The sequence below is a fragment of the Motacilla alba genome, chromosome 3 (genome assembly GCF_015832195.1).
Source record: "Motacilla alba alba isolate MOTALB_02 chromosome 3, Motacilla_alba_V1.0_pri, whole genome shotgun sequence".
Taxonomy (NCBI): domain Eukaryota; kingdom Metazoa; phylum Chordata; class Aves; order Passeriformes; family Motacillidae; genus Motacilla; species Motacilla alba.
The window spans coordinates 87,986,257-88,000,383 of NC_052018.1; the positions used below are offsets into that span (position 1 = coordinate 87,986,257).

General features: G+C 39.3%; 1 protein-coding gene across 2 annotated transcripts in view; it reads right to left on the bottom strand.

Moving 5' to 3' along the window:
• The window catches only part of CAMKMT (calmodulin-lysine N-methyltransferase), a 248,399-nt gene extending 234,272 nt beyond the window's left edge, over positions 1 to 14,127 (bottom strand). For both annotated transcript variants that reach the window (XR_005256237.1, XM_038131277.1), the window contains exons 1-2: positions 13,999 to 14,127; positions 8,482 to 8,648 (exon numbers count right to left, since the gene is read on the bottom strand). Coding sequence is in view for 1 of the 2 variants with exons in the window: in XM_038131277.1 (XP_037987205.1) it covers positions 8,482 to 8,648; positions 13,999 to 14,097 (266 nt within the window). In the remaining variant the exon portion in view is untranslated. The remainder of the gene's footprint in view (positions 1 to 8,481; positions 8,649 to 13,998) is intronic.

Consider the following 14,127-nt stretch of genomic DNA (forward strand, 5'->3'; position numbering starts at 1 on the left):
AAGGAGCATAAATTTTTATTTAGTTGTGGAAGTTACACAAAGGAAAGGAGGAACTTTGGTAAATCAATTTTTTTGAAAGAGAAAATCCATAAAGTATTTTTGAACAGCAGCTGTATGCACATTCCTATTTTCTCCCACAAAATCAAGAACACTTAAGTTAATGCTAATTAATGTGTTCAGTGAATTGCATTTTTTTTGTTAAACATTTGCATAACCCATGTGAAATAAACATTTGAAAATGGGGATAATAAATTAATTACCTAAATTTCATACACCAAGTGCAAATTTTAGGATGCAGTGAGCAAAACACTGACAGCAGCAATAAGAGTAAGCGCCAAAACTGAATAAAAATTTACCTAAGATTTGCCTTCAAATGTGCAGTGACACATATATAAAAGCATCTAATCTTGTTTTAAATATTCCAAACTAATCTAAGCCCAAAATGAACAAAATATTAGTCTCATACTTTACAACCATCAGATCACACAGCTGTTTCATAAATGCATTAAAGAAAATCTGGAAGGAATTCAGCAAGGCAGCAAAATATGAAAATATAGGGTTTTAATAATGTTTCAAATGTAGCTTCTAAGGCTGTGTAGGAACACACCAATTTGAAATACTAAAAAAAATGCAATAAATCCAAGAATTTTAGCACCTACAAAATTAGTTCTCATTCTCTCAGCTGTTCTTTTCTGAAGAAAGACTGCTGTAAGAATGGAAAAAAAATCCATCATTTTGAAAACATGAAATTGCATATTTATTGTGAAAAACCCACTATTTATAGCTTCTGACAAGGATAAGCATTAAAATAAAGAAACATTAACAAGTTAAATTTTAAGAAGCACCAAACAGCAACTAGACTAATTCTTAGAAATGAAAATCAAATGGAAATCAAATTAACAAACTGAAGAGAGCTCATCAGAAGCCACAAAGAAATACATGAGAGATGTTACAAAAGATTCAAGTGGACATGAGGCGCTCTTCTCCCAGGTACACAAAACCAAACCAAAATTACATGCCTTCTCTTCAGAGGAAGTCTACAAGAATGCTGATGAATCATATGGATTTTTAATGTACTTCTTTTTTGCAAGCTTGTTTTCCACCAAATTGGACAACTAGTGCAACAAATCTGGTGCAAGGGAAGTAACAAAAAAGGAGATAGGTTTGGTAGTTCTGCCACCCACAGAGCTGCACATTAAACTCTGCCCCACTGACTCCTCAGAACCCTATAAACTCTGTAATTCTGCATATGTCTGGGGCTGTTGGGGGCTCTGACACAACTGTGAATGTCTCATCTCTAAATGAATGCAAATGGAGGGTGGGAAATGCTGAAGAAGTAAAGAAATATTTCAATCTCTTTTGTCATGCAAGGTAGTCTTGGGACAACATGCTTTGGTTTCTTCCCCCCCTCCCCCCATTTCTTTATGTACATAATTCATATCTAAAGGAGATTTATCATGTAACTCCCCAAGTGAAACAAACAAAGGTAAGGATAAAAATTAAGTAGTCTAGTACCAGTAGTTCAACAGAATGAAGAAAGAAAAACAGAAGTAAGTGAAGTGTCCTGGTCTAGAAAAGAATACAATTTATATACTTCAGGGTCAAAAGGTAGGCAAACACAAAAAGGAGAAATTGTAAAAACACAGCATTAGCCAAAATTACTTCAAATTTGTGGAATCCAAAAATTGAGGAATTGAGCATAATCTCTTCCAGCAGACAAGTTTTAGGACTGAGGAAAGCAACATGCCAACAGCTGATCTACTTGTGAAAGGGACAGCTCAGGAAAACAGCCAATAGCCATGTTTCTCCATTTGGAGATCTGTACTTGTGGAGCCTACAGACAAACTCTGCACCAGGTATTCCCCAACTCTTCCATCACAGGCCTTGCTCACAGACTTAAAGTTACACGCACCTGTAAACACAGGTGTTCTCTAACCCCACATTCTGTCATAAACAGTGTGCTACTCAGTCCTGCACCTAAAAAACAGAGCTTGTAGTTTGGGATCCTCTGCCCTGCACATACATCCTCAGCAGTTCAGCTGCTGCTTCACTGTCCCATCCCATCAGCTGCTCCTCCATCAGCAAACCCAGAGAAAACTGCCAAGACACAGCACATTTTGTTTCCATAAAAGTCTGTCACCATCACAGCTTTCCACAGTGCAGCTGACAACCAGAGTCTTAAGTGTCATGTGGACTGAATTATCAAAGTCAAGCAAAGGAATCACAGAAGCTCGGGATTAAACCCCAACCCTTAAATTCCCATAAATTTCCACAAGTATCTCAAAATACAGAAGAATATTAGTATTCAGTGCTTTAGAACATGTCATGGATGTCATACAGTTCAAAGAAGTTCAAAGTTCTGACTGCTGAGATTAACAAAGTACTTCAAAGAGGCACAGGTAAGCATCATGGAAAAAGTGAATTTCAGGCTGGCGTGGTTAATCTGATTCACAGTGTTCTTATAATAAGTCTCCAAGGAACAACAGGCAAAAATTTCTATGGCTGAGGCAGTGAGTAATAGAAGACAAATCTATGAACAATAAACTAATTCAACTCATGTTTCTCCTGATACAAAGCAAACCAGAATTCCTTACTCTGGACTACAAATAAATCAACTTCGATGAAGTCAGAGAGAATGAGATTAACCTTTAAATATATTAATGTTCCTTCCTCTCCAATTCAGGCAACACAAGTGGTACACTTTTCCATGTACATAAAAATAGCTATGGATAGTTCAAAAACAACCCTTCAGTAGATCCCTATTAAGGCATGCTTTTCATCAACCATAATGAAACAAAATTAAGTTCCTTCTTTCCTTTTATATTATTCTTAAACTGAGTGATGAAAAATAACACAAGTATGTGCCTATATTAACTTTAAAAACCTACAAAATTTAAGAGAGGATACATTTCCACATAATATTGAAAAGGGAAAAAAAAAAACAAGCACATCACCATAAACTATTAACCTATGCACAAATTAAAAGTTTATTTGTGAAAAACAAAAGATGAGATAATGGTAAAAAATTACTGATAAGGGTATTTCACAAAAAAGCTTGGTGTATACCACCATCAATTGTCACTGTGGCCCACTAAGAACCTCAGAATTATCTGTAAACTTTGCCATCTATCAGATGCTCTTTCTGGGTCAGAGCATAGCAAAAAACGTCAACTCTTCTTTCATTCCAGCTCCAGATCCCAGCTTATTATGGTAAGAAACTGAAACAAAGAAAATATATGGCAAGAAACTGAAACAATTCTTTTTTACAAATACACACATCTTGGACAATATGATGGAGCAGCCATTGCTTGATCACTGAATAAAAGAAGTATGTTTCCAAATCACTTTTCATCTCTTGCCTCCATTTCCACCTCCCGGGGCCAACCCTTTATGCTGCTAAATTCACAGATTGTCTCTTAGCATGCAATAAATGGAAGAAAGCAAGTTTGTCATATCCACATAAATTGCCCATAAGAAGTAGGCAATATTCCTTGAAATTTGTTTCCCTTCACTTTTTTTATCTCTACCCCTAAAATAAAAAGCCATTAAAAATTTAAAATATTATTAGGAGAAATATCCAAGAGGAACAGCCAATGGAATTCAGCCCTATACCATGTTCTAACACACAGCTTGCCACAGACAAGTGGTGTCTCTGCATGCCCCTCATTTCTAAACCACAGGTCTAGAATTATCTAATAGTTTCTGTCATATTTTTATCTACAGGTTCATTCATATTCAGAATAAAGCCATCGCATCTTGCAAAGTACACTTAACACCTTTTACAAAGATTTAACCCTTCCTGTAACCTGCTGACATTGTTCCTTTCAGTTCTACACTTTAGTATTTGAAACAGCAAATGACTGATCAATGGAAAATATTTTACCACAGAAATAACTTATTTCTGCACTGTTTTCTTAAAATGAGCCTACAATTTAAAAGCAAATCCATATCCTGAAATAGGAAATTTGAAGATATTGATTGCTCCTTTTTTAACTCAAATAAAAGAACAATTTTCCTATCTAAAAGGCAGGCACCATCTCCACAGTGAGACATTGCATCTTCATGATCTATAATAATTTCATTGCTAAAACTATTTCTACAAAATTCAAATTAAAAAGCACATTCCTGATGAATACAAATATTTAGAAAGGCAGTATTAAATAAATATTTTTAATAGTTCTATTTACTTACTATATATCTTCCTATCCCTAAGAAAACACATATTCAGCACATGCATAACTTTTTAACAGCGAAGTGAAGTACTGCCACAGTTAAGTAGAACTTGAAAAAAAGCCAACAAACACATCTGAAAGTTCTATAATTAAAAACACAGGGGAGATATGGAGACAGAGGTGCTATCTATGTCAAGCTGGAGTGCTTGTAGCTCCCCCTGGGGATGGACGAGGAGCCAAGCGAGAGCTGATGGGTCAGGATTGAAGGGAGGGCAGGGACTGGTGACATTATAGTGGGGACTTGCTACAGGGACACCAACAGATGAAAGCCTCTACAGGCAGGGAGAGGAGCAGCCTTGCACTCACAAGCCCTGGTCTCCGTGGGGACCTTCAACTACCCCCGTAGCTGTTGGAGGGACAACACACCAGGGCATGAAAAATCCAGGAGGTTCCTGAAATGATTCTCTTTTCAAGAGGAGCTGACAAAAAGAAGTGCTATGCTGGACCTTGTTCTTTCCAACAAGGAGGGGCTGATGGGAAATGTGAATCTCCAAGGAAACCTTGGCAGCCAGGACCATACAATGGTGGAGTTTGAGATCCTTAAGGCAGGGAGAAAGGTGCACAACAAGCTTGCTACCCTGGACTTCTGGAGAGCAGACTTTGGCCTCTTCAGGAATCTGTTTGGTAGAATACCATAGGATAAAGAGAGAAGAGAGGCCCAAGAAAGCTGGCTAATATCCAAGGATCATCTCTGGAATGATGCATCCTGAACAAGAGGAAGTCAGACAAGAAAGCCAGGAGGCCAATGTGGATGAACAAGATACTCCTGGACAAATTCAAACACCAAAAAGAAACCTACAGAGTGTGGAAGCAAAGTCAAGTAGCCTGTGAGAAATACATGGAAATTGTGTGAGCATCCAGGGTTCAGGTCAGGAAAGATAAAGCTCAATTAACATCATTAAGACAAGGATGCAGTGTGTAGGAACATCAAACACAATACAAATTCAGATGAGACTACACTAAGCAAATGAGGTTTTGGATTCTAACACAAGAAATTTCATTTTGACACACTTTTCATTGCTAACAAAACCCCACACTCACCAGACACTCCTTTTGATACCCCAGAGCTACTGTGAAGCACCTTAGCACCTAAACAAACTTTGAGACCCCTTTCCACCATGCATGAAATCTACATTTCAATAAGCACACCAGAGACCACTGTTTAACCAGAAAAGTTATGGAGATTTTAAAAATGAGTCAATGATATTTCACTTCAAGGATCTAGTCAAAACAACACCTAAATTCAGCTTAAATTTTTTAAGCTGAAAATTGCCTTATATTGGCAATTTTGGAAGATTTTTTATTAAGAATGATGCAAAAAAATATAAACTAGCAACAGAAAAACATGGCATAAGCTCTTCTTTCTGAGATGTGAATCCAGCCTGAATTTAGTTAGAGAAACAGTAAAACCAAGAAAATTCAGAGAAGCATACATATGACTGGTAGTTCCTACAAAAGCTTCTATTTTCCTGACAAACTGGTCCCAAGCCCCTCTAGAGCAGTAATTCCAGCTAGGTCATAGCATATCTGAATATACAATTTTATCAGTTTTGACAGCCCTTGAACTGATACAACTTGACCTTTATACTCTTTGCCAAAAGCCACTAACAACCTTATGAACTTTCTTAGGTATTTAGTCTCGTCAAGATATTAGCTGACAACCCTTTTAACATCGAACATATGCAATGAGCTTTTCCAAGAAGATGTTAATGCATAAGGAAAACAAATGTAGATGAAAATTCCAAAGCACTTTTGTCAAGGTTTTAGAGGGGCCATAGCAACATTTTTTTTTCCTGACAAAAAGATATAAAAAGGCTTTCCTATTCAAGCATGCTGTTCTGGATTTACCTGACTGAAGTTATTGTTAATATTATGCTCTTGTTAACTTGCTAAAATTGTTTCTGCTGTTAAATATTATTATAAATAAAATTTTTCCAGTGGACAGAGAAAAACCAGGGGAAGATTGTCAGATATACAGAGAATACTTAAGATTCCAACACATGATCAGTTTCCATAGATCCAGGAATGCTTACTCCAAGATTTTTTATCTTTTACATATGTAAGTTTCAGCAAAAAGAACTGTTGCTTTGTTATGTATGTTAAACTGTTATGCTGATCCCCTAAATAACTGCTTTTGCGAAAACAGGGAAGGAACTTTATTTAACACTGACTCATGGTAAAGTCAATTCTGTTGCAGTCTATTTATACCTTGTTCGTAGCAAAAATCACAGTATTTTCTCCTTCCCTTCTTCACCCCCTGCAATATTCTGAAATAGTAAGTTTACTCTATGTATTGTCAAAACTTGAGTGTGAAGAAGACATTTTAATATAGAAGTGTGAAGACTAAGCGAGTTCTGATCATTATTCCTAAAATGATCAGTGATTACTATTTTTGGATGTCACTGAATATCTTTTGGAAAGGAACAAATGCAGGGAAAACATAAAATACAACTCCTCATATTCTCCTCAATATTCAGTTTTGGAAATGTGGTGTGAGCCTAGTCCAGCACAGAATGTATACATTTCCACTGAACAAGATTAAAGAAACACAATGAAATAACACATAAATTAACATTCTTGTTCAAAGTCTATAGTTGAGCTGTGTCCTATTATCAATGAAACTACTATTAGGCAGATAATACCAAATAAAATGATGGCATAGAAAGTGGTGGAAACAGAAGCACACAAATGCCAGAGCAGGATCAGTCTGACATTCTCTTGGCTTCTGCACTGCCAGCACAGGTGAACCTTAGCTCATCTCTTACCTTAAAACTCCAGAACAAGTAAATCAAGTGACAGCAAGTGTTGCAAGCCATGACAGTGAACTAAAGGAGCTCAGGGCTGCATTGTAAGGGACTGCAGCCTTGTTCAGCCCAAATTCTACCTAAACACCCTGTGCTTCCTATCCTGAGTGTGCCTCTGAAGACCTAGAAAAAAGGAAGAGGGGCACTGCACAAAGGCATTAGGTAGACTGTCAGTGTTTGAATTAGTCCCCAGCATTCACTGGTGGTGGTTTACAGGAAAAATCTATACATGGAAAAACACTGCACCTATTTCTATTACAAACAGCAGTTTTCAAGTGGAAATGTTTCCTTTTGAACCCTATTAACATCACAGAGTGTAAGTTCGGAAAATGGAAAATTAGGACTTCATAAAGCTCTAAAGAATTTTGTTCTTGATTTTACATCCAGATGCAAATTTAAAATGATGTGCATATAGTGTTGTGGGGCTCCTTTAGTTTGGTTTGGTTTTTTCTCATCAGTTCGTTTTAAAACCTTGCAAAAATGTTGCAGTTTAATGATGGTCTCATTTTTGTGTTAGATCTTAATTCCAAAACTTCACTTTAATTTAAAGTCTCAGGTAAACAAAAATTCACTTTTTGATTTGGTCTCCCTAGAACATCTTCTACTGCGCAGACAATGCAGAATCCTCCACCTTCAGAGATCTAATTAGATGCTGCAGAACAAGTATCAATTCAGGGATTCTCAAGTTATTGTTGCAAACTTCCTGAGGCAAACCAAGTATGGCAGATACAAAACTGAAGGTGGAAAAGGAGACCAAAGCAACTGAAAAGAAAAACAAAACCAAAACCCCACAAACACAGTAACGAATGAGAGTTATAAACAAAGCTACTGAGAATTCACTGAAATTCCTTTGGAAGGTTTTTTGGAGGGGAAGTTAGCTTTCTATTGCTTTGTGTGTGCGAGGACATTCTAATTGTCAATTTCTGTAATAAAAATGACCTGCCTAATACAAGATTACTTCATTAAGTATATATTATTTTGTAGGAATTTGGCTGCCAAACTATCATTAAGTTTTTAAAAAAGCACTAAGAAGAAAACTGAATAAAATATAGATAATTACCAAAAACCTTTTAGAACATTATTAATAACATCATGTCATAAAAAATTTTCAGACCATAAATAACTGTGTTCAGGTTTTTTTATATCCTAGCTATAGCTGAAGAATGTCAAAACAGAAAGTTGTTAAAATATAAAATACATGCTCATAGTTGCATTCCTTTTTAGCTACAAGCATCAGTATTTTCAGTCAAGCTCTGCCACTTCAGTGAAATGTACCAGAAAGAAGAGTCAGACAAGCTGCTTACTGTAACAAACAACCAAAAATAACATTTACCAGTTTATTTGTAAACTATGTCCTAGTTACACAAAACACTGGAAAGAATGACTAATGAGTTTTATATTTGAGGGCCATTCAAGATCTTATTTAAAACTTAAATTGTGGTTACCTTAAGGAGACACTGTACTTGGGATAAAAGACGCTTCTATACTGAACCCAGGTCCCAGTTTCCTCTTCTGCATTCTGGTCTTCTATTGAAAAGAGATTGAACGATGCAAACCTTCTGACAGATACTTGTTGGAGATGCACATCCTTCAAGTGTTTTTTCCTCAGAACCTTTGAAATGAAGAATAAATTAAACATTAACAATAAAACAAGAACAGAACAAACCCACGCCTTTTTGAGTGAAGAGGCAAACCATAATGCATATGCTATCAGCTAGTAGTTATGAATAACAAAGTATGTCAAGCCTGAACAAAATACAGTGGTATTGATGGAAAGGGTCAAGAGAGTGAGTTATGAATTATGTCTCAGGAACTAAAGCAAATGTCCTCTGGTCAGAAGTACACAAAGTTGCTTTTTTAACTCACACTCCAGCAAACCCATGCAAAAATTAGAGAGCCAAACTGGGTTCTCCTCATCTGCTCATTTTACCAAGTCTCACAGCCCAAGTAGTGCCCTCCCCAAGCAATTTCTGTGCCACTCACTGTCCCTGTAGAGGGGGAAAAAGGTCAACAACAACAACAAAAACAAAGGAATCTTTTGTAGAATTAAAACGACAAACCCAAAGTATGATCTTCGGGTGCCAGAGTGTGGTGTGTTCCCCTGACAGCTTCCTTCCTGACAGCCTAGAAGTCTTCTGCTGTGCACTTGCAGAGATGCTGCCAAAGTTGACTAAGTTGAGAAAATTGCTTCCTATCCCAGGCTTTCAGACATCACAGCTCTATATTCCCCAGCCAGGCCCCCATAAGGGGACTGACACATGATCCAGACTTCAGGTGAGCCCCAAAACACTCTGAGAGCACCAAGTTCAGTGCTAAGAGACTGAAGAATTCAAGGCAGTGACAGAGACAGAATGTCATCTGCATTTCTTATATGATTAAAACACTTGTTCTGGAAAGTGAAAACATGGGCTCTCTGTCCTGCCTAGTCTGCTGCACTCAACCATCTTCAGGGAAGGAGGTATCAACCCCTCTGTGCAGGAGAAACAAGAACTGAGCTGGTTTGAGCTGTGCCATTGCTCAGAAGACAGCCAGCATTTCCCTGCCAGACAAAGAGATTTATTCCTTAAATAAACTACTTAGGGTAGTGATGTGGAAGGAAAGGTGTCCTAGATTTACCTTCTTTCTCCCAACACTGGAGAGAATACAAAAATAATTGCCATTTCATTTTTAAAATTAAGGTGCATATGCAGTCCCCAGTGATGGATTAAAAACAAAAAAAAAAAACCCCAAAAAACCAAAACAGAGCAGAAAATAAACTCACGCCTATAAATTGATGGGGTACAAGTAAGAGCTTCATTGAATAGGAGAGCACTGTTTTTACAAGTTTTTGTCACCTAGAGATAAGTCAAATGAGAAACAGCTCTCCAGAATTTTTTTGCTGTACCCAACCTGTGTTGACATGCTTTAACTGAAAATGTACTTGCATTTAAAGGCCTTACAGTTTGGGGCCATGACCTATTACTTTGCAGGATATCTGGAAGTACTACATATGTGAGCAGAACAATTGTATTTGCTACACTTTTGGTTCCTAACAGCAGGTCTGAGGCATCAGGCTTACTGCTTCTGGAGCTATTTTCATTGGCAGGTCTCATCATACGAAAGGCACGGGCATTTTCCATGAAGTATTAAAAATGTCTGGGTGCTGTCCACACTACTTCTGTAGCACATAAGAAAAATACACACGTGAAGGAAAATGCAAAAATATCAAAGCAGGAGAACAAAATTAAAAGACCAGCAAAATCAAGACCTTCATGTAGTAGCTGGGTGCCTGAAAACAAAATGGACTATCTTGACAACTAAAGAAAACCAGCAAGACCTAATTTTCAGAAAAGTGTGTTGTTTGGGGACTTCTTTAAAGGAATAGCAAGCCATTACTAACAGGAAAAAAATACAGCCGCAATGACCCTTTTCTATTTTCAGTTTTTGTTGTACAGATTCATCTTATAGCCACTCTGTAAAATTAATTCTCTGGGTTAGCAGAAAATCTCACGAGCATTTGAATACTCAAAAGAACATTTCTCCCACAGCCTCAAACAAAAATCAAGTAGTCTAATATCTCAAAATTACAACAACAGGTCAAATATTTTAAAACCCTACATATAACTGAGAAAATAGCACAAATGGAGAATATGCTACATCATTTATAACTAACTCTGTGTTTTTCACATATGGATCAAAGGGGGGTTTTTCTCAAGTCCATTCCTAAAAGGACCACAGTTGTGTTAAACAGGCTACAAAGATAAATTACTGCTATAGAATAACCTCCTGATAAAAACAGAAGGGTGACAAACTGATCTTAACACCAGTCTCTGTTCTACAAAGATTCCAGTAAAATATTACCACAGATCTCAATTGCAATGCCCTTGGTATTGAGTCACAGTGTTAGGACCATGTTTAGGACTTCCCATAAAACCTAAAACTGGTTGATATCTCTTAAAAAAAACCTCACCAAAAAAGAATCTCCCACAAACAATACGGAGAAAGGCAGTCACCTGAAATTCCCTGTACTTGTATATCCTTGTGTTAGGCCTAGTTGCACTAGGAGCCAAATTCAGTAACAGCTTACGGTCTACACACCTCCGCCAGTTCTCTGGCAGTGACTGCAACATGGTATTTTGTACATGCAAGAAAGTTTCTACACAATAAACTACAACATAACCTGTGACTGCACTCTAAATATCATCCATAGGACTAGAGTACTTATTTTTACAAATAATTTATTTTCCAAATTGTTTTATCCAACCCTAAATAATTTACAGACTCAAGACTAACAAAAACATGGAAAAAAGATCTGAAGCACAAGCACCCTTCACAGAGAGAAGAGCAGGAAGAGATGAAAATCTGTTTTAGAAGTGCTTCTGTTCAGGAAAAAAAGTGTCATTGACCCATCCTCACTTGAGCTTTTATTTTTCAATTCTGGAAGTTAAAGTACATTAGCAGGTGACAACATACTCTCAGGCATGTGGCGTGGCTCCTGGGGATGGCCCTGTGCAGGGCCAGGAACTGACCTTGATGATCCTTGTGCATCCTTTCCTGCTCAGCATAATCTGTGATTCTGAGACTTGTGTGAGAAGAGCAAGAGGAAGGTAACAGGCAGGATAAACAAAAAAAAAAGCTTAGAGATTTAATGAAACTTTCTCTAAGGAGCAAATGTACATAAAGGAAGGAACCTAAAGCATGTCTATTGCTCTAACTTCCCTGCTGAAATCTTCTGACTGGATAATGCTTTCAGCCACAGAGACTGGCAGAGCTCAAAACACAGCCTTAGAGAACTTATCCAGTCATTTACAATTGCACAGTAAATGGGTAACTTCCCTCAGCATTTTTTTAAATGCAAAAATACTTTTCTTGATTCTGACAGACTAAGTTTAAAAATATTGCCAAACTTCAAACTCAGTACATACATAAAACATTTCATTGATAAAGAGCACACAGGTAATTATGCAAACCCCTGGTTCTTTATGCTAGCTTCATAGGATACCTCATAAAAGGGCTTTTTTTTCTTAATTAAATCAGCGAGCATGCACTCAAGCATCCTTACCATAGTAAATCAATTTGTGTGTGCATTGAATGAAAGCAAATTCAAGATATGAACACACCACAGAACTGATTTCACGTAAGGCATTATTATAAGCAGTATGAAAAGTGCTTTTAAAAGCATTGTAAGAAACACTCTGACAGTGCTCCTTTAAAAATGGATTTAAAGGGAGGTTGATACCTTCTTCCAATCGGTAGATAGATCTGAGCACTACTGTAGCAAAGAGCACAGAACTGATTTTTACTTCAGATGTACCAGTAAGATTAAATTGATCCTTGCTCATTGTACCATATAACAATCAACAGAAAAACTAAAGAACGTGGAAAAACCAAGGGAATCTGCAGAGGAAAAGGTCACAGATACATGGAGTTTGAGAAAAAAAGAGAAGCCTTCTCCCCAAATACCTACATGCACTCTTCCACAACCCCACTCTATTGTTATGAAAAGCTCGTTATGATTTTAAGAGACAAGAATATGCCAGAGGCAGTATATGTTGAGAAGAAATAACAGCTAGTACAGCCACAGAGTGCAGCTTACATAGGCTGCTAGAACAGAAACTTACAAAGACAAACCTGATATTCCTACCAGTAACTTTGACATTTCCTGCTTTGGAGGATAGTAAAATAAAAGTTGGTCCTGTTGAACAGGACCAGCAAATTTCAAAACCAAAAGCACACATAAAGTGCAATATTGATGTCCCCAGGCCTCTCATTGTGACCCAGTTGCAGCCAGGTGCCCCTTCCAAGCCGGCTGCCACCACTGACTCAGTGCCACCCCTCCACCCTCTCAAGGACAGCTGTCCATAGGCAGCTCCAGACGTCCATCTGCACAGAACCTAACACTCAAGAGAGGGCTGTAAATTTCAGGTCCCATAACAATAACAGCCAATGAAACAGACTAGAATTTTTAAGCCTTTATACCGACACTCATCTGCAGAGGAATCCTTTCCAACCTCACGCTGGTCCGAAAGAGTCTAAACAGAATGGAAGGCTGCAGCTGAGGAGCTACTGTTTACCACAGCACAGGTGTCACCACTGGCTCCTTCCTCCTCACCTTCCTCCAGGCACAGCCCCTCAGAAAAAAGGCAATTTTCACTGCCAGGTGAGTGGGGTCTTGCCCCAGCTCCTCACCAAAGGCAGTCTGGGGGGCAGGGAGCAAAGAGTAGGAACGAGGTGGCAGCCACGACAACCAGCCCCAGTGGCATTGATGGAAGGTGTCAAATACGGCCTGAAAATCCCAAGGCGCCCTCGGGCAGTGGGGGTGCCGGTCCTCCTTCCTTTAATACAGGCCGTGGACAGTTTTGGGGATCTACTGAAGGCACACTTTAGAATCATAAAATCACAGAACAAGCTGAGTTGGAAGAGACCCATCAGGACCATAGAGTCCAACTCCTGCCCTGCACAGGACACTGCAAGAGTCACACGGTGTGCCTGAGAGCATTGTCCAAACACTTCGACTGTATCAGGCTTCAACTCTTGTCACGCTTGTCTGACACCACTTCCCTGGGGAGCTGCTCCAGTGCGCAGCCACCCTCTGGGTGAAAAACCTTCTTCTAACAACCCACCTAACCCCTCCCCTGCACAACTTCAGGCCATTCCTTTAAGTCCTGTCACCGGTCACGAGAGTGAAGCGATCAGTGCCTGTCCCTCCGCTTCCCCTATCTTTAGAGAGCGTTGGGTGCATATATATTTATGTATTTTTATTATCGTATTTTCCAGGGAGAGTGCTGCAAGCCCCTTTACACGACCCACCATAGTACAGCTCGCAATCCTCCTGTTAGGGGCGCGGGCAGCGTGGGACCCCCCCGCACCGCCGCCCGGGGCAGGGCCCGGCCCGAGGGCACCGGGAGAGCCCCCGCGCTGCCCTCAGGCTGCGCCGCCGCCCGCCCCGCCATGCGGCCCCCCCGCCCGCGGGCTCCCCCTACCTGTCCGAGCAGCCGCCAGCGGGCTCGGGCCGCCGCCGCGCCGCTCGCCCCGCACCTGCCCGCGGCGGGGCGGCGCGGAGAGCCGGCAGCCTCGGCCATGCGGCAGCGGGAGGGATGGAAGGAAGGAGG